Below are 22,272 nucleotides of genomic sequence, written 5' to 3' on the forward strand. Positions count from 1 at the left end.
GGTCTGATTGCAGGCCTATACTCACTCTTGTTACTTCGATGTTATCGTCTGTTGGATCACACCCAGTAAAAGTCTGTTTTTGCTTTCAATGTTTCCCCACTTTTCCAAACCCATTTGTTTTCAAGGGCGGTGGCGGGGCCTTTGGTGAACTACTTGAAATTGCCCACGTCCTTCCCTCTAGGCCTTTGTTGCTTAGATCCTCTGATGGTAAGGTCTCCTTTACTTGAGGACCAGTGCTAACAGCAATGGTCCCGACTATTTTTTTCCGTCTTTTGCGGTTTCTCTTCAATCTTGGCTGAGGGGTTCTGGATTTTGTTTTCCTTCCTGCTTGTCGTTTTCTTAGCTTCCTGCGGCCTCTGTAGCTCTGGGAGAGAGCAGGTTTCCAGGGGGAATCGGTGGCCGACTGTTTCACTGAGATAGTCTCCGGATCACTGAGTGGAATTTCTGGCTGGGCTTCTAACCCTTCATCCCCTATGTTAGCCAGCCTTCGGAACTCCTCCAATGTAGATTCCGAAAGGGGGGTATTATCGAAGCATTGACTTAGGGTGGTTGCACCCTCTTCTCTTTCTCTGTGCGGCTGTTGCTCAGCTTTCAGAAGTTGAATTATTTCCTCCAAGAGACCTTCCTTCTCCGCTTCTGCCTTTGTCGAGGCAAGTGCCCTCTGCTGTAAGGAGGAGATATCTAGTCCTTGCTTGAATAGTTTGAGATTTATTTCTCTAAGGGAGGAAGCTATATTAACGTTAATAGCCGAACCTAACCCCACTAGAGTAGACTTGCATTTGGCTGTCTCATTTGTGAGCTCAAGCATTATGCCTGCTTGCGCCTGCACTTCTAATTTTAGCAATTCAAACACTGACACAAGAGAGTTTAATACGAAATGCAAAGCCTTTACAGTGCCCCCATTTAGATCCTCTTTGTCTACAGGTGACCCTTCATCAGCAAGATCTTCTTTTGCCGAGAAATTTTCAGGCACAGCATCCACAGACGGAGCTTCCAGTTCAGAAAAAGACAGATTTCTAGCTCCGATATACAACGGGGATTGAACCTTCTCCAATGTCGAGGTTAATAAATGGACCTCTGTACTGACTGTTGGAGTACATGGCACTGTCCACAGAAATTCTATTTTAATCTCCACATCATTTAAACTTTCATTCCTCTTTTTTCCAAAATATTCTTTAATTTTCTTTTGGATTTTTGTATGGTTACAGTATATTATAGCCCCCGTTGCCATTGCTGGACAAGATCGGATTGGGTAATCTGCCCTACTGCTCCTTCTGGACAATCACTTTGTGCAGAAGCATGGACTTGGGCCAGTGTTGATGGTGGACAGTTTTTGGTCAGCAAAGCTGCATCTAATGGGGGTGAAGAGGAAGTTCCCATTAATGGATCAACCAAGTAAGAACCATCTCCTTCCATCCCCTTCGCTTTTTCCAAAATCAGTGTGCAACTTCATAATCACAACTGAATTTGAGCCCCTTTATTATATTTTCTTTCAATGTCAATAAGGATACTAATCAGTCTCTTGTCCTATGAATGATTCCAGCTGTGGCGCAACTTTTTAATGCACACAGAGTCTAAAATAGCTCCAAAAATTGCACCAACTTCGTCCCTCGCGTCACAGCAACTTTAATCTCTTGAAAAGCAAGGCGACAAAGCAGCTAAGGTGACTAGAATTGTAGCCTTTAATCTCTTACAGAAAGCCGCCTCAGCCGGTTCAGATCAAGGATACTTCAAGGCCACAAACTGTGCTACGGCCAAACGCTGTAAACTTATCATAGGGGACAAGGGACTTTCACTCCCTGCTACTTAGCCGCAATCAGCAGGGGGTTACAACCAAACCTCCCTAAAAAAAACTCTAGCTGCTTGCAGGTCTCCACGGCCGAATTACGGGTCTTAACTCCCAGGAATTATACTTTCCCCAACAGTGTCATGGCGCTACCACCACAAACGCCTCAAACAGCCTCAAACAGGCAACAGGAAACAGAGGTTTGCAAGAGCTTTTATAGAGCTTTTATAGAGAATGTTTAAGGGGACCCACGTGTACTTGTGAGTACCGTACCCCAACACAAGAAAAAGATTTTATGGAGCTCAGGCAAACACGGGGAACCCACCGGGGGGGCTCGCTGCCGCCACCACCTCCGCTCACTGCCGATCGCCGCTCACAGCTGCCTATGCCGCCTGTGCTGCCTGTGCCGCCTATGCCACGGCCACGGCCAACATCTCAGCTCGACTCGAGGTCTAATGCGGGTAAGGTACGGACACCTAAATGGACACGGCAGACACAACACAGCTTCTCTCTCTCTCGCCACTTCACTTCCTCCTTCAGTACAGTTTAGAGGAAAGGACTTGCAACCTCGTAACCTCGGCCACAAGTGAATCAAGCGAAACAGAGTCAAGCAGCACTGTGTAACACGCACGCTCTCAGAACACAGCCGCTTCCGACTTCCCCTCCCAAACACTTTCTCACGGACAGCTCACCGTAAGCGAAAGAGGACTAACACCAGAGCCATGTACCTGACATGTCCCAATACAATGGTCAGGCAACATCAGGCAATTACTGATCCTTACACTGTAGAGGTGCAGTCAGACATCCTCACCCAAGGCTCTGCCCCTATGTTGCCTATATGTTGGGAACCAGAGATAACGACATGTGCCAACACCGGAGAAAACTTTTGAGACCCATTGAGGAAACCCTACCTAAATGCACGCAGACATAGTACACTTTTGTATGAAATGCCAAAAGAAGTATGCATTTGAACAAAGAGAGGCACGGAAACGGCTCTCCTGAAAATCCGTGATGGACTGCTCTCAAATCTCGACTCCAACACTCCTCTCACCCTTATTCTCCTCGATCTATCCTCTGCCTTTGACACAGTCAATCATTCCATCCTCATAAATAGGCTCTATGATACCATGGGCATCACAGACCGGGCACTGGATTGGTTAACCTCTTTCCGCTTGAATCAGCCCTCACAAGTTCATTCTCCCTTTCCTCACCTTCCTCCAGAAACTCAACATCTCCAGAGCTGTGGTTCTCTCAAGGCTTGATTATCGCAACAGCCTCTTCCTTAATTGGCCTCTCTCCTCACTCTACCCACTTCAACTGATCCAAAATAGGACTGCAAGATTTATCCTTGGCCTCAAGCCCAGGGACCACATCTCTCCAGCCCTAAAATCTCTCCACTGGCTCCTGGTAGTTGCAAGGATAAAATTCACGACCCCATGCATCCTTCCTTCTGTCCTCATTCTCCCCAATCTATCCTCTGCTTTTGACACGGTAAACCATGCCATCCTGCTCAATCGTCTCCATGACAACCTGGGTATCACTGGTCAGGCCCTGGCTGACCTCCTTTCTTACTGCCCGACCCTCCCAGGTCCAACTGTGGTCTTTCCCCTCTTCTATCTCTCTCTCTACCTGTGGTGTCTCCCAGGGGTCTAACCTTTCTCCCTGGCTTTTTAACCACTACCTGGCACCTCTTGCCCACTACATCGCTACATTCTGCTCTAACTTTCAGTGTTAGGCGGAGAACACCCAGCTCTCATTCAGGCTCCCCACAGCTACCTCTGCTCCTTCTCTCATACCAGACTGTCTGGCCACAATTCAGGAATGGTGTCCAGCCAATGATTTCTGCCTTAATGCCAGTAAGACCGAGATCCTCCTCATCCGGACAACTGCTCTCTCCTTTCCGCTCTCCCTCTGGCCGCCCACCCTGGGCCCTCTTCCTGCTCCTTCCTGTGATGCTAAGAACCTTGGTGTCATCTTCAACTCCACCCTCTCCTTCTGTCCTCACATCTCTGACATCTCTAAGAAGTCACACCATCAACTGCACCTCCACAGAGGTATTCTGCCTTTTCTCACTTTCCCCCAGAAGCTCACTGTCTGCAGAGCCGTGGTTCTTTCTAGGCTGGTCTATTGCAACAGCCTCTTTCTAAATCTGCCTGTGTCTTCTCTTCGACCTTTACAACTTACACAGAACAGGACTGCAAGATTTGTCCTTGGCCTCAAGCCCAGGGATCGTATCTCTCCAGCTCTGAATCCTGTCCACTGGCTTCCCGTGGCTGCAAGGATCACGTTTGCATCATCCACAAGGTTTTTTAGGGGCCAAGGATCGCACTACCTCCAACTTTCTCTTCCTAAACATCTTCCTTCTCGAGCTCTTGGCTCATCCACCCCCAACTCTCTGAGGGTCAGACGCTTCTCCAAGCATAGACTGTGAGGCAGAACTCTTTCCTCAGCTGGGGTCTCCCTCTGGATCAGCCTCCCTACCTCTCTCAAACTTGAGCAGAACCCCCTCTGGTTCCGGAAGCAACTCAGGACCTTCATTTTCACTTCCACTTTCTCTCTTCCTCTCCCCTGCAGATCTCCCTGACTGCTCTGCGTACTGGTCACCTACTGAAATAGGAGCTAGGCTCCTGAATTTTCAGTTGCACTCGCACTGCCTCTGGGCTCCCCCAGTACTTAAGGGTTTGTATCTGCAACCCTATAGTCCCTTCCCTTTGCACTTATGAGCCACCCTCTGGCAGCGCTGCACTTATTGAATTTCCTGCACTTCTACACCCCCCCACCACTTCTCCCCTCTCGCTTCCCTGCATTTGACCGATCTGAATGACAGAAGGCCTAGTAAAATCGTTGTTTTGTCCTCCTTCTGTTTCCCCCTCCTTGTCCTGTTGTGCCTAGAAACACTTGTGTACAGGCGTGTTATCAATGACTTATAATATCATATCCACAAGGCTTTCTCGGGTCTGGGACCTTGCTACATTCAACTCTCTATCCCTAAATACTTCCCTGTTAGAGTCCTTCGGTCCTCTAGCTCCAACTCTCTGCAGATCAGGCATTTCTCCAAGCAGAGAGTGCGAGGTAGATCTCTTTTTTCAGGAGCCTCCCTCTGGAATGGCCTCCCCATCCCTCTCCATCCTGAGCCGGATCACCTTAAATTTCGGAAGCTTCCCAAGACCTTCCTTTTCTCCTCCTCCTTCTCTCTCCCCCTCCCCTGCTAGTCTCCTCCTGCCGCTACGACTAGATGCCTGTGTCCCTTATAAATCTCTCTGGGGCCCAGCCATCCTTCATTCAGTCTCCCCTTCTCACCCCTTCCTACATGCCGTTGAGCTATCCTCCCGGGACACTTCTCCTCTTCTCTGTCCCTCTATCTCATCCCTTTCCCTGACCTGCCCACTCCCCATTGTAAGGAACTCATGGTGGCAACAGTAAAGACAGACACAAGTGATCACAGTTGAACCATGTTTATTAAACTGTATAATGGGTGAGAAAAAACACAAAACACCTAATCTAAACCTAAATCTAAGATGGGAGCAAGCTGCGACCATCAAATAATAATAGGGCAGTCCTGGTGGCGTCTTGTCAAATAAAAAGGGCCTATACTAAAATAAACCTTTTGCCAATCCTTACAACTAAGTTACAAAATAGTGTGGGATAATGTTCTCAATTAAAGAAAGAAGTGTTCACAAAATTATAAGTCAGGATGGTATGGCTGGGGTCTCCCTTCCCCAAGTTTTTAGTATGGGACACGGCAGGACCTTTGAGCACAGCATGCTCCTAGGCCTCGCCAGCATGAGGTTACAGTTCCTTTCAACAATGCCAAGACCTTCTGGGGCCTATTCTCTTCCCGGCAAAGTCACGTGCCTTAGAAGGCCTGCTGAACAATAAACAAAACAAAAGTTCCTTTAGTAATCTTTCACATGGGCAATTGCTCTTCGCCCCTTGGATCCCCCTCTGCCGGGCTCTAATCCTTCTTGCAACGTTAGCCTCCCTCAATTGGTTTCACTATGGCCTTTCACTCAAAATCGTATCATTCAACAGTCTCAATGTCTTTTTAAACAAATATTCATTGTGGACATCCCTCGGCCGGGTTTACACTTGTCGCCACAATGCTCACGGTTATATCACTGTTTACCCTTGATTCGTAGGCATCCCTCTATCGGGTTCTCATTTGTCAGTTTCACAGTTCAATCCGGTTTCTCCACTGTGTCAAAGACTTTCAAGTGTACAAGGAGTTTTGCTTGACCCCCGTAGCACCACTTTGACACTTGACCCGGTCTCTCCTGTGGCCTCTTTCAACGTAGTTTGAACAAAAAAAAACATAACCGTGAAAAAAGGACTGAGTCAGAGTCCTTCGAATGAGCCCCCTGCGACGCCGGACCACTCTGCTTCTGAATCATTCGCTAGGGTTTCTTTAAAGTTCAATTACACAAGTTCTTTGTTCAACAAGGCTGCCGCCTGAAACCTTGGGCCCAGCACAGTTTGGTTTACTATTTGTTTTCTTCGACTCACTAGCTGTGCTGAACTGTTGGAGTTTCTCTCGAGTCAAGGACGGTACCATAGCGGCATGCGCTTCTCCCCACTTTGGTTATCAGCGTGGGAGGGCCCTAAATGCCGTTAACACCTGTCACACCACACGCCAGCTGAACTTGTCGGTTTTGTGATTTCCCTTTCGGAGGCTTCGCAGGTCTGAGTTGAAAAGGGCAAGGGCAACTCCCTCCTCGTCTTCCCTCGAGGTCTCTCCGCCTTTCTCCTTCGTTTGAACTGCCGGTCTGCATTCAGCCTTGCTCGAAGTGTGCTTTCGTGCTCCGCCTTTTATCCCTGTGGGGAAGGGGAAGGGCCGTCAGGTGTGCGTAGTTAATGTCAATGGCCTGACTCTGCCTGAACCTTGTGTTGGGACATGTCAGGTAAACGGCTCTGGTGTTAGTCCGTTGTTTGTCACGGTGTAGAAAAGTGTTCGTGTTGGAAAAGGGGGGTAGAACTGCTGAATATCCTACAGGGTAGGATTGGGAAAATGTTTTATAGGGAAGGGGGTACTGCGTCTCACCCGTCGGTGTCCCACTTCCACTCCCTGAGGATTGCCTCATCCAGATGATCCCCCTGCACTGGTCCACCCCCAGGAACTGGATCCAATAGCGATGGCTGTGTCCTGGCCAGCTGGACGACAGATCCCTGGGGCCTAGTGGGTTTGACACTTTTTGATTTCTCAAACCCTGCACTTCTTGATACTGCACTTGTACAATCCGAATGTCACAAGGCATAGTAGGACCGTTATTGTTGAGTTAGCTGTCTCCTATGTCCCCCCGCTCTTTTGTCTTGTGGCGTCTGGAAACTTTTTCTGCTGTATAGGCTCCATACAAATGTTCAATAAATAAAATAAATAAATTACTGGTGGATAATATTTCTTATGGCATAATGTGTTTGATGGAAATTACTTCTACTATACCTCAGTGTTAGAGGTTGGCTCAATTAAAGCTATTGTACAGCCTTCAAACTATGCAAACACATTTCAGATTTGAATAAAACATAGTTTTAAGAATCAAATCACTGTCGGAAATGGTAACGTTTTTGTGAAATCATGAGGTCTCTATCAAGTTTTACGCACCCTCCACTCCCCACCCTACCTGAGATTGGAGCATCTGATTCCCACTGTTTCCTGCAGTGGTTACTTGTAGATCCATCGCTGCCCTCCCTAACCTGTTGTTAGATTCCCTACTCCCTTCTTTCTCTGCTTCCCTCACTGTGTTCTTCCCTCTATGATTGTAAAGTGCTCCATTGTTTCCCGAAGCCTAGTCGACGCTCAATACATACCCTAATAATAATAAAATAATAATACAAGTTGACCTATAAAAACAATGATAAGTTACTTAACGTGTTACAGAGCTCCAACAGTAAGACACTGAGTTAGCTGTCAATCTTGTTTCCTATGATTGCTCAGGACTAATAGGCCATTTTGGTACAGAGCATGCTCTGATACCATGTCACATGTCATGCATACACTTTGAAAGACTTGATGGTTTTAGAAATGTAAATTGAACAATCTCCACCTTACGCTTACACTGTAGCCATTACTTCAGTTGATAACTTTTCCAGTTATGCCCCACCAGTGTTATTTACAACCCCTATTTTCTGGTAAGGTGAACACTGCCATATTTAGGTAAGGTGACACCAGCCAGCACCGGTACTCTGAAAAATTGTTCTAGCATCATTTCCATACTCAGAGGGAGGGCTGGCTGTGCCAGATCTCATATTGTGGTGTTGCGCTATTGGGTGTGACCACCATGTTTGTCTCTCTCTGGCTTGACCCCATGTCTGCCCGGCCACAAGTTTAACTTTAGAAAGACCTAGCTGCTCCTAATAATTTGCATTCCCTTCGGTTGGGGAGGGTACCAGTGACTGTGAGGGTAATTGATGGGAATCAGCTGACGGATGGCATCAGCTGATTAAAAGAAATAATCAGTCTCCCGTATTGCCCACTGCTCTTTCTTCAAAACATTGGAAAATACCATTGAAATTGACAAAACAAACTTTTAAAGCCAGCAATCCTACCCTATCTATGTATTGCAGCAGTCCCGTGTCTTGCCATACTCTCACCCTAGAACCCCTGATAAGAGATTAGTTAAGGAGGTCGAACCAGGGAGACGCAACCAGTCTTTGGGAGAGAATTTGCAATGAGGGAGGGAAAACCTACACAATAGCAGGGGTTATCCCTGTTGTCACAGTATACCCAATACTACAAGACCAGGCTTCCTTACATTCTCGAGAACCTCGTCTCAGCCCTGCAATCTGCCAATGAGTTCATTATAAGTTTTCTCTGCAACCTCACACTTTTCACCTACAAATAAAAGCGGTCATAGTTTAGTTGTCATGTGTGAGAAGTAGCCTCCTCATGACATGCCCCATTCACTGGCGATTGCACTATTGCAGAGGGACTGGTTGTCCCTCCACGTTATCACAAGTTTCACTGTTACACAGTTTGCAACTAGCATGGTTCCTATGCCCTGGTTGGGACACAGGAGCTCACTAGATGGTAGCTGACCTATCAGATGATAACGATCCTGAACATGATAGCTGCCAAAAGACATCCATTGCAAACTGTTGGATAACACCAGCGCCAGACTGGACTTTATATCACAACCAAAATACTTAAAATACTTAAAAGGATGAATAAAAGAAGACACGTGCAGTCTAACCTAGCACAGACACAAACAAAAAAAGAAGCCAAGCTCTACACAGTTGGAAACTACACACGTTCGAGCTTGTAGGAGGTTCTTGTCAACAGGGACCCAGGTGTGTGCATATCTTGCTCACTGGACACTGCCTGATTATACACACAAAATTGTCTAAATATTGGTTGCAAGTTTCAAATGGCCCTGGTGATGATAGTTTGAGAAGCAATTCTGAGACCCACCACGATATGGTATTGCAGTAGATTGCCATGAAATGAGAATACAGGAAAGCTGGGTGTAGGAATTAGGAGAAGATGCTATGGCAAGTTCTAAAACTGCAAGTGAAAGAAATGTGATTTAAGCTTACAATGGAATTCCCTTTGAGAAAAAAGATTTGTTACAAACTCTTTGTGAAAAAAGTATCTGGACAAGCATAATGAAAACAGAATTGGGAAGCAAAATATAATCTGTGATAAAACTGAATTGACGATCGATGAAGATGGAGCAAACATTTCACCACAGCACATGGTCAGCACAAACCAAAACTAGTAGCCTAGCAAAGCTGTAAAGCCCATCTCAAGTGCATACACTTTCCCTTTTGACGGTTAAGCACTGGAAAGGAACATTGATTTGGTCTGCATCATGTCAGCAAATCGAGAACCACGCTTTGTGGTGTGTGCAAGTGTTCTCTGCTTTTGCAGGTCTAATTCAGAAGTAGTCTGTAGAGACAAAAGGGCCAATAGTATTGCTAATGGTACTGCTGGCTCAAGTCGGTGTCATAACAGCTTGCGTAGGTTGCTTTGTGCTTCCCTTCTTTTAATGACTGTTGGCATAACTGCTGGTCATATGCAACTCAATTCCTTTAGATGGTGGCCTATCAATTGGGACGCACAGCCCACCAATCTTTACCTAGCCTTTATCTATTTATATGCCAAGAAGTGAGCAGCACCCTCCAGCGTGGGTTTGCCCAGCACCAGATTTGGGCATCCAGTAGACGAATAATAGTCATGGGTAAAACTTCAGTTGGGATCCTACAGTCTTGATACATTTGTACGGCAAATCCAGGACGGTGAAGTGTGGCAATGATAAATTAGCGGGGGAGTCAATGGTCCTTAGCCTTTGCAGTTTGACCCAGGGCAGTATCCAAAAATGTGAAAAATTTCAGTGTAAAATGGACTGATAAATGTGCCTGAAATTATATGGGAAATATAGGTATTGGTTTGTTGATTCAAGAGTGAGTTATCTGTATAGGTCTGGATATTGAGATTAGTCAGCTGTGTAGTAATGTTCTTACATTACCTCATCAAGATCTGATTCATCTATAAGGACTTCCTTTTGTGACTCTTTTTCTTTTTCTTCGTGAGAAACGCTTGGACTCCTAGAGTAAGGGGAGATAAAAAAAAAAGATTTTACTAACCCAGAAAAAAATTAAGTTACTTGTAATGTTCGTTGTGTTCAGCATTGACATCTTTCATAGATTCACGTTTTGAATAGCCCCTGCAATGGAGACCCCAGATATTGTACCCATAGTAGGAAGGTTGAACACCACCATCCAGTTAAGGAAACGGCATATATGTTCCCACACAATTGGGTTTATTCTCTAGCAGCAGTATTCCGATTCTGAAGGGTTTTGAACATAGGACTATGGTCAACGAAGGTGCTATACCTGTAGTCATAAAGCCAGACCAGTACCTAATCTCATGAGGGATCCACTGAAGGAAGCACTAAACTGCATATTGGGTGCAGAGATTTACGGACAGATGGATGGTTCACAGAGGTTGGTGCAAATAGTTTTGGCAACAGAACTCTCTGGCATGATCAGGGCACATGTCGAACTGAGGGACGTTAAAAAGTGTATATGGGTGTTCCCTTACCAATAATTCAGAAACACTGGCTGCTTTGGGCATTGCGCCTGCATTTAGCGTTATAGACTATTGCGCTGCACTATACAGTGATGTAAAGGAATCCAAAATAACGAATGAATCCAAAACAATGGAAAATAACACATTTATTGATAAAAAAAAATATATATGGGGTGGGGGTTAAGGGGTTAGAATGGGTGGGGAGAGTATTGGGGGGGCTTTCAAACATAGGAAAAGAGTGGTTTTGGGCGGTACACCCCCCCCCAATTTAAAAAATCGAATTTTTCATTGATATAGGTTTGTTATTAATTAATTCTCTATTATTTGATTTGTTTAAATCACATGGAACCTTGTCTGCATATCATCAGATCAGACTAACTTATGAATTGTATCATTTGATATTGTTCATAAGACTGATTGAAGTTCATCGTTTTTGCCATATTCCTTTTGGCCCTGACCCAGCAGAACCTGCCTCCCAAAGGATTATGGAAAATATTTTGGCAGGAATTGGCAAGATAACATCCTTCCAGGATGGCAGCTTAGTCTAAAAAGCAACTGATTATTGTCATGAGAGAATGCTGATAAATGTGTTGCTCAAACTGCGTCATGCTGGACATACCATCCATAATACAAAATGCAAAATAGGAGTAAATGAAGTAGACTGTTTGGCTCCTACCCTCACACATAATCTTGGTGACAGCCCTAAGGAAAGCACCAATCACTCAAGACAGGGGTGTTTCGGTGTTTGGCAGAGTATTACTTGAACTTCATAGAGAATGTTGCCAGCAACATACAGCCTATTCATGCTGGTAGGGTCGTTGGGTCATCAGAGAATGTGAGAGGCAATTTTGGGGTAACAAAATAGGTCTTATTGTTCTAAACACATGAGGACAGGAGAAAAAGTGAAACCAAGGAAGGATGTGTCTCCATGAATGCAGTGAAGTGAGTAGATATGACCAATGCTGGAGAATATTCACAACGCTCAGTGTCAATCTCTGTTAGGGTGTTGTGACAAAGTCCCCAGCCTAGATCTGTAAAGAACAACTGGGGTCATAAAGGGGGTTATGTGCCACCCTAAGCTAGTGAAAGATGGGCCTGTGGTGGTACAGGGTCACCTGCGCTCACCTCAGGATAGGGAACTGACACAAAAGAGCACTGCTCCTTTACGAGAGAGGGTTTCTGGACTTGTTGGGAATACCACTAGGGAATCAGTAATGTCTTGCTTTGCTTAATGTCTTACAATGCTCTTGCGCAAAAGGAATTATTTCCATTTGTCCTGCAAGTAAAACATATGAACTATCCCTTTATGAAACACCGAACGTGGGATAGGACAGCTGAAAATAAATTTATATACTAGGCCAATGACCCCTTTATCCATTAGCATAAGCGTTCCCCCTATTTAGCAGGCTGAAAACTGTAGTAACATGGTTCCTGTAAAGGAGTGGAGTGCTGAGAGTCAACAGAGACATGAAGCATAACATTTAGTTTCCTCAGATACCAGTACCAACGCCCTGCTCAGATATCAGGTTCCCCTTAACTTGGTCTATACGACTCACTGATCAAGGCCACACAGAAGTCAGAGACACTCTAATATTTCCTGCATGGCTGCCAGAGCGAGTCCACACAGACCCCGGAACCATCTTGCAATTTCACACAGTACTCACTCCATCAGCACATAGAACCCTGTTAAGGAGAAATATTTTGAAATTGCTGTTTTAGGATCCCACTCACAAATACCTTTTATGTTTTATGGGTTTACAGTGGTTGGAAACACATCACCTAGATTGGGAATGCATCCCCTATCTACTAGCTCAGCTACCCTAACACAACTACTCTGAGGGTATCTAGTAGAAGAGGAGCACTTATTGTTTGACTATTTATTTTACAAACCTTCACACAAGACAAATAGAGAATAAAAACATATATAAAAGTCAATAAAAGTGAATTAGACAAAACCCATCCTAAAATCCATCCATATAATCCATCCTTATAATGTACAATATAATAAGAATTATCCCTATTAGTCAATTTTCAACATTAAATATGATAATATAGTGCCCTCAAAAAACCTCGGCAAAATGTAGGATTAAACCACATGCCTTCTTCCATATGGGATATACTGCTCTGACAATAACCATTGATTCCGCACTTATAATAGCCGACCAAAATTGATTATCTTCAATGTGGGCAATATCTATGACAAAATGAGTATAGCTTTTTGTGTATTCCAATTTCAGTCGATCACATTGTGTTAAAATGTGTCGGGCAGACTCTACATCAGTATTGCATAGACAACACAGTCTGTCCTTAAGGGGGATCTTAGCCCATCTCCCAGTGTTTTCTAGAGTTGGCAAAATGTTGAATCGAAGAAATGTGATGAATCTTCACATTTTGAGGGAACAAATTTGAGTAAGAGATGTACAGGGAGATTGTTGATTAAAACTTTGAGTGCTATATTCTCTATACATTTTTAAATTAGACAGGTAATCCACATTAAAGGAATGGTCATAGACCCTGTTTTTCTTTTTTAGTAAAATAGATCCATTGGGGTTAAGCATTTAATCCCCACATCCAATGTTAAATTGGGAAGCATGATTATTTACTGTACTATATAGCTCCTTTAAGAACTGGGTTTGGCTTCCTTTGGCATATTGTTCCGCCAATAAGCTGTACATTGTATTGGATGCAGGGAAGATCATACAATCGCAAAGTATGGATTGCATTTTGGTGTCAGCCAAAGAGATCTTATAGATGGAACACCAAGCTCGAAGCGGAGCGCTGCCACAGGTACTGTTTGTGGTACTCCCAGTATGGAGTCTAATATTTTTGCTTCAAGCTTTTCTACTCCGGTCAACATATTTGCTGGGAGGATAGCTAAACCATATAGTATGCTCGGAATCACACTTTTAGACTATACGGTTATCAATCCCTCCACATTGTTGCCACTGCTCTTATCAAGTAACTTTAAAAAAAATAAAAATAAAAAAAAAACACATGCTTTTATAGTAAACATCTTTATGTGGCAGGTTTTTCATGGGATATCCCAGATAAGTATATCTTTTAACCATAAGTAGGGTGTCGCCTGCATATCCGACCCATGGGACCGGACTACACCCAATAATAGGTGGGAAGTTACGGACTGCATTGATGTCCTTACCCATATCACTAATGTATAAGTTGTATAACAGCACCAAACACATCCCTGTTTAATTCTGATGTTAGTATTAATATCTGATGTAAGATCACCCTCTTGGTTGACTTGTATGGTTACAGTGGTTTTTGAGTACAGTCCAGTAATAAAGTGCAGTAAATTTGGGGCAATACCCCATTGCTTCAACTTGTTCCAGAGCCAAGTTCTTAAAACAGTATCAAAGACTTTGCTAAAATCTATAAGACAAACACATAATCTATCATTCTTTCTCTCATTACAACCTACAATAAAATATTGCAATAGGCTAATATTGTTTAGGGTGCCATGTCCTTTAAGGAAACCCATTTGAAATCGAGGAAGTAAAACTCCTTATTGCACCCATTTCAAATTTCTTTTAAGCAATATAGTAGCAAAGACCTTTTGGCTTGCGTCAATCATGGCAAGCAATCTATAATTTGCAGTTTTAGAATGGGCTCCCCCTTTGAACACTGGTATCATAATAGATCTGTGCCAGCTACGTGGTATGCTGCCTTTTTTAAAATGTTATGAAACAACTGTTCAATATAAAGGCCCAAAATGTGGTATTCTCTTTTAGTACCTTTTTTGGCATCATATCACGTCCTGGCACACATGATTTATTAATAGTTTTAATGATTATAAGAATGTCCTCATTTGTAAACCCTTCTAAAAAGCTAGAGTTGAGGGAGTAGCTATTTGATGTTTCCTCAAGACAATCATGTACAAAATACAATTCATTAACTGTGCGTGTCCATTCTTGTTCACTAATGGAATTTGTCTCAATATTGGTAAACACGTTGCTATTCATTCAGGCCCATGCCCATAACCTCCTATCATCATGTTTCTTCAAAAGCTCAAATATGTATTGCCAATTAATAGATGATTTTATAGGATATTTATTTATTTTACATTTTTATTTTACATGATATGGCATTTATAACATGCCTATACACAAGTGTGCTTTGAGCCAATTTTTATATTGAATTGCCGCCTGTGTTTTCAATAAAAGCTTTTTAGACTAAGTGGTGCCCGGGTCATTAGTGATCCCTCTATGTCCAGCATGAAATCTCCTCTTGGTTTTCTGTACTCCATTTTAAAGCGGCCGGCATGTGTTTTTATCATATTTACTACATCCCAAATTCAAATTCAGATGATGCCTTAGAACCAGCATTAATCTAGCTAATCCCATTGATTAATCAGGAGCCATGTATATATTCAATGGCTATGCGTCTGTGTTAAGATGTTAATTTTATCCAAATTTATGTTGTTCTATAAAATGCGATTTCCGGAGGAATTTATCCAAACCCACTCATTATAATGTTTGATTTTATAAGCTTGAGGCAATATATGTGTCCAGGTCCATACAGCATGTTCATTAAGTGTGTTAAAGCTTATCATAATGGGACCCGTTCCTTGCCAGGGGGTTGGGGGGTATATGTTTACAATCTTCGCACTCTGAAACACTTGTGTATGATATAAATAAAACATCAATTAAATTTGAAAAAATCAGTGGGCCTCATTAAGAATGTGGCGGCCACGGAATGAAAAGTGCCCGTAAGGGACAGGCACTGTTCATTCCGGGCTGCCACATTACGAGGTCTGCAGCAGGTCCCGCTCTGGCCGTCTGGCCAGACCAGACGTGCAGAGCGGGACCCGCTAGCAGTACAGGATGTTAACAGCCAAGTTGTGTTGCAGTGAATGGACATTAGATGACTGTGTTCTGCTTTTCAGACGTGTGTAATTAACTTAGAATTACTCACCCTATTACACAGACTAAAAGTTCTTGGACACAGGAAGGCAATAATGCACACTCAGACCATTAGTTAGAAAGTATTTGGCTCTTTAGAGGCCCTTTATTCACACTAAAATAAGCATACATATAACTGTCAAATAAATGCAACTAGTTATACATGGATAGATGAACAAGGACAGGTATGATAGATATGTCAGCGTTAGTGCAGTTGTAGGAGAAAACTTCATCTCGGCCACGACAAAACTACCCAGTCCCAAGGCAGGTAGGCAGAGAGACTACACCTTAACTAACGGGGCCTGGAGCAGAGCGTCCTCCCTCTCAGTGAGACTTCTTCACCCAGGGTTCCAATTCTATGTCCCCTCTCGGAATACCTCTCTTCTTAAGGGGGACAAATCCCTGCCCCTCATAATTTTCCGACTGCCCCTGGGTGAAGGACAGACAGCAAGCATGGGAAGAGCAGAAAAATCCAGACAGTATTGGAAAAACCCAGCTCGTCTCTTGCACGCTCTTTCCCAGCACCCCTTATCAATGCACCTGCACATCTCTGACTCCCCTCTCAACTCGTCCTTGAGTGAACAATGCAAAAACTGTCCTCCATAATTAGCTCATCTGCTTCACACTAAAATATTGCAACTGTGTCTGCCTTTCAACTGAGCCCACATAAACGTAGACTTTCATTGCGGTTTGGAAGTGAATGTCCAAAATGGCAGCGCACCGGCACCATGTTTTAACTCATTTTAGCACACATACTACAATCCTGTGGACAATGAACTACCATATTGCAATGAAACAAAAGACAGTTTCCGAAACTGACGAAATATCCCTACCAAACTGGGAATACAAGAAACACAACAACAAACAACCAGGACAAACAACCAGGACAAACGCAATTGCAAAAATACAAATGAAAGCATAGCGCAATGCCTCAGGAATCCAAGAAAACAATTGATCCTACCAGCTCCCGCCCTGATCCTGAGTGACTTGGGAAATCAGGTCATTTAAATTACCAATATGCTTCCTAATAGAACGGGAACGGTCATCCAAATCAAAAGAACACATCCCTTCAACGGCATTGCAACCCAAATTGTGCTTCAAAAACAAATAATCGGTAGCAGCCCTGTTTTGCAAAATAGCCTTTCTAAAATGTCTGTTGTCCAACAGCAGCTCTTTCAAAGCCTGAGAGGTCTCATTAAGCTCTTTACACACAACACAGGCTAATCTAATCAAGGATTTATAACCACCACCAGCCAACCCCCATACACCCACTAAGGAGAAAGCAACGGTAAAACTTCAGGTTCAGATAACAAATATACATTAGAAACACAGTTTGGCGACAGCCCAAAATGATTAACATAGCCCAATGAATCGCAGGCTATAAGGGAAACATCATCAAACTGAATCTTGTTAAGGCACAAGGACCACCAAAAATATTTGCAGAAATGTATGTGTAGGTAAAATTACCACAGGAAAAAACCAACCCGTCGGAAGTTTCACATGTTAAACATGGCTGGCAGTTATAATATTAAAATTACATAACATTACATTGGAAACATCAGTACAAGCACTAGTAAAACATGCACATTAACGCTTCTCAAAATCAATTCCACTTCTCTCATCCGTCAAGTCCAGTTTCTGGCATTTGTCAATTCGTCGAGGATCACAAGTCATTACAGAGCCCGATGTCAGCCGGAGCAACATTGTAGGTGCCAATACGCGTCATATTTCTCCAGTTGCGCTCAGTGTCAGCCCAAAATTTGCAGTATTCATAAATAGAAAAAGAATTTCGCCCATCCGAGTCCTCTACCAGAGAATCATTATGCAGTACTCCGAAAACGTTTTGCAGCATAGGGGCCTGCGTAGGTACGGCCACAAGACACGTAGAAATCAAGTTTGCAGCATCATGAACATCAGCTAGGCCAAAGTGCCAGATGTTCAACATATCATGCCCATGACCACAACATTTTCTCAAAAAGCTGCGATACACTGTCGTCGAGTCGGCATCAGGCAACACAGTAACATTAAAGCCACTAGTCGTCATCCAGATCAGTAGATTTAGTGGATTCAGTTGCAGGATGGAAATATTCGCCACATCTTTTCACGTGTCCCTGGACCATCCCAAATGGACTCCACACAAATCCACAAGCGCAGAAACCACACACAGGGTCTTACAAAAAAACAAGATATCAGTGAAGTACAACACTCACGTAAATAACATTTGTCAGCAGGAATGTGGCTCCATTTCCTCTTTCCTGGTTCCATCACCAGAACAACTTGATCCTCCCCTGCCGCAATTACACTTGCCGGAACCGGCGGCCCACTAGTTTTCTCAATCCAAACTTTCGCTCCTGGTACCATTTTGTCTGATGAGCCAAAACCTTTATCCCCACGTGTAGTTACTACAGTGGGTGGCTCTCCCTTCTTTACCATAGACAATTTCACAGGGACAATAATCAACTTTGCCACTCTATCACCTTTGTGGATAGGTAGCATTTACTCTCCACTATTAATTAGGATCACTTTTATTTCTCCTTGATAATCTGCATCAATAATCCCTCCCAGTATCTGGATTCCTCTCAATGCTAACACAGATGTAGGGGCAATTAATCCCATATGTTCTGATGGAATTTGTACTCCAATTCCCGTGTCAATTACACTGATTCCTCTTGGTTTGAGTCTAATCTCCTCCATAGCATGCAAATCCACCCCTGCAGACTCTGGTGTCGCTCGATAAGGAGCTAGAGCTCCAGGTGACATTTCCCAACATGTCAACATATCAAATGCCATGTTTAGTTTCATTTGCAAAGCTGGCGTTAACATGCGCATCAATGGAATCTCACCATTTGCAATTGGTCTGTTATTTAACACTTGCACTGCATTCAGAATGCACTCACACCACCTTTTCAAGTCACCATCACCAGTCTTTCGAAACTGTTCTTTCAACAAACCATTCATTGTTTAAATCAATCCCGAAGCCTCAGGTTGATAAGGGATGTGGAAAATCCATTGACGCCCTTCTCCTGACAATAGTCCTGAATACGTTTTCCTTTGAAATGGGACTCATTGTCACTTTGAATTTGTAACGGTATATCATAGTACACTGCCACTTGATCTAATAATTTAATGGTATTCAACTGCGTAGCTCTTTTGCACAGTAATACCATCAAGTATCCTGAATAAGTGTCCACAATCGTGCACGCATACTGACATCCTCGGCAGGTTAGCATCGGACCGATGTAATCGATCTGCCAAATTTGTCCAGGTAATTTACCTCGTTTCAATGTGCCTTGAATCACATGTGGAATATAACTCTGTTTCTGATGCTGGCACACTGGACATTGCAAAATCACAGTTCTCACCATTTCTAGAGGAATGCTAATTCCTCAATCTTGTACCCACCTGATAGTAGCCTTCTCTCCAAGATACCCACATTTCTGGTGTGTCCACTTAGCAATCCCTTCCAGATCATCTTCCTCAGATCTCGTGTCCATAGCTTAAATTTTGGCATGTTCATCTGCAACAGAATTGAACCAACGTTCCAACGTTCCAATGAGTCTGTGGCACAATGTACATCTACATGATACCCGATCACTGTACTATGCATCAACATTTCGGCAATATCTTGCCACTGTTCTTTTCCCCATAATTCTTTTGCATGAATCTTCCATCCATTTTTCTGCCATGTAGGCAGCCAAACAGCTAGTCCATTCGCCACAGACCATGAGTCAGTATATACATAACAATGACCAGGCGCTTCTTGCTTCAATGCCTGATAAAATGCATACAATTTTGCAAACTGACTGCCCTTCCCTTTTCCCGATGTTGTCTATTTTGTTTTTGGGATTATACAACACTGCTTTCCAGTGTCGCTCAGTCCTGACATATTTGGCTGAGCCATCCGTGAACCAAGCATGTTCAGGTTGTTCACTAGTCAAATCCCCAAAAGGGACTCCACATTTCACCAGAGACTTACAGATTTCAGTCCCATCGGTGCTTCCAAGTCAACCAGCGGAATGCCAGCCACTTGCTCATGTAATTTCGCAATTCCACCTTTCCCTGTTTTGGCACGATCCTGAATGTACCATTTCCATTTAATGATGCTAGCCTCTTGAGCATGTCCTATTCAATGTGTTTTAGGAGAGCTCAGTAACCATTGCATGATCGGAATTTCAGGTCGTATCAATACATCATGACTCACCGTCCTTTGCTCTGTATCTACAAGAGCACAATAGCATGCCAACAACTGCTTTTCAAAGGGTGTGTATATGTCACTAGCTTCGGGTAACCTACGACTCCTAAATCCCAAGAGAACCCGCTTCCAGTCCTGTTTTTGCCACAAACTCCAATTGGCATAATTGTCATGCACAGACACATTTAATTCAAACTCACCTGCCCTCAATGGCCATAAATCAAGCACTTTTTGAATCATATCTTTTGCTAGTTGAAATGCTTTCTCTTGCTCATCACCTCATTCAAAGTCAAATTTATTTTGTGTCACTTTATAAAGAGTCGCTAGAATCTGCCCCAAATGTGGTATATACTGTCTCCAAAATCCAAACAACCATATGAACTGTTGAGCCTCTTTCTTATTCACAGGTGTAGTGAATTCTAGAATCTTTTGTTTGGCCTTTGGCACCATTTCACGATGCCCATTATGCCACTGAATTCCCAGAAACATCACAGTCTCTGCTGGCCCTTGAATTTTTGTTGCATTAATTTCCCACTTTTCTTTTCTCAATCCTTCAATAATTACCTCTAGGTGCGTCTGGGCACTCTGTTCATCCTTTCCTTGCATCAAAATGTCATCAATATAGTGCAAAATCTGTACATCAGGTTTGCACAGTATCTTATCCAAATGTTCTGCCACCAGCCGTTCAGATAGTCGGACTGTGCAAGTATCCCATGGGGAAACCTTAGAAACGTATACTGCCTCCCATTCCAAGAAAATGCGAACTGCTCCTGACATTCTTCTGCAATTGGCACAGTGAAAAATGCATTTGCCAAATCTATCACTGCATACCAAGTTCCGTCGAATTTATGCCAATTTTCAATCAAAGCAACGGCATCTGAGACTGCAGGTATTAACGGAGGAGTGTATTTGTTTGATAATCTACAGTCATCCTATAGCTCCCATCTGGCTTCTTTACCAGCCATATCGGGTTGTTCCAAGCTGTGGTTACAGGACACAACACGCCTTCTTCAATATATCCCTTGATAGTATCTGATATTTCCTTAGGCCCCCCGGGAATACGATATTGCTTCATCGACACAGGTTCTGTTGCCAAAGGAACCTGCACAGGGGGCAGCTTTAATTTTACCACAATAACAGGGGTACACGTCAATGCCCTCACCCCAAATTGATAAGTCTTACCTCCCACCCCTAACGTCAATCCCTCCAGAATATCAAAGACAATAATATATTCAGGGATGGGAACAATCAACACTTGAAATGTATTCCTTTTCTAATTTCCAATTTTCATATCAACTTTCATCTGGACTGCGGGGGACTCTTTTCCACCAGCCCAATTATGGTAAAATGTCTACCATTAAATCTTGAGGGATTACCATGGATCAATGAGCCAACCGCTCCGGTATTAATCAAAGCTCTAACCTATTGTGTATTCCCTGATTGCCAGAATAGTTTCACATTCACATGAGTTTGACCACAATCCTATTCGTATTTTGAATGCGTATATTTGGAATCTGTCTTCAATATCGCACTCACCACTTTTTGTAAATCAGCATAAGTCGGCTGATATGGTGAATGCGTCCCTATGGACTCCTCATTCATCTCCTCTTCAGACGGCGCAGAAGGGGACTTGTCCCCAGCTCTCTTGTTCATATCTCGCCTTTTCACTTGTCTGTACCACTCTTTCCCTTCAAGCCCTTGCTTTTTATACAGCTGGTACATTCGATGTGCCCCATCTTTTAGTAGCGCCAAGAACATGTCTTTTCTTGACACACAAGAGTCTCTACTGTCGGACCTCTTCCCAGGGGGCTGTTTGTCACTTCGTCCCTCTCTCTCTCTTTCACAGGGTCTTATGTCAGCTTTATCCCATTCCCCTAGGTCTGCTAACTGTCTGATAGCATCCACTACCCCATCTGTCAATTTACCTGTCGTTCCCACCAGCAAAGTGATAATATCATTCTTATAAGCCGGTGGGCGGTTTGAATTATTGTATTTTGTGCTGAGACTGACAATGCCACTACTCCCATGTGTTCTGGATAATCAATATGGATGGTTTCTTTCATAGCATGTTCCCTAAGCCTTTGGATTGCCTCTTGCAGTGTGTACCACCACTTCTCCTCACTAGACCAGTCCTTTGTGATCGAATATTTGCAATTACATCCTTGAGCCGCTAACTGTAACAAAGACACTTCCGACTCTCTCCCTTGGCCATCCGGAGGCGACCCTGCATGCAATACTTCTTGAATATGGGTCTCATGGACAATGGCAGAAATCTTGGAGAATCTGTCGGATCTACAAGGAGGCCTGCCACGCCTCCATCAAATAACCTAAGCATCCATGTCAACAGAGACTCACC

General features: G+C 43.6%; 1 protein-coding gene across 1 annotated transcript in view; it reads right to left on the reverse strand.

Moving 5' to 3' along the window:
* CCDC38 (coiled-coil domain containing 38) overlaps positions 1 to 22,272 on the reverse strand; it is a 1,810,821-nt gene that overhangs the window by 641,247 nt on the left and 1,147,302 nt on the right. The window contains exon 12 of the mRNA XM_069629826.1: positions 10,246 to 10,324. Coding sequence (XP_069485927.1) covers positions 10,246 to 10,324 — 79 coding nt within the window. The remainder of the gene's footprint in view (positions 1 to 10,245; positions 10,325 to 22,272) is intronic.

This window comes from Ambystoma mexicanum, chromosome 12 (assembly GCF_040938575.1).
Source record: "Ambystoma mexicanum isolate Mex_15411 chromosome 12, UKY_AmexF1_1, whole genome shotgun sequence".
Lineage (NCBI taxonomy): Eukaryota > Metazoa > Chordata > Amphibia > Caudata > Ambystomatidae > Ambystoma > Ambystoma mexicanum.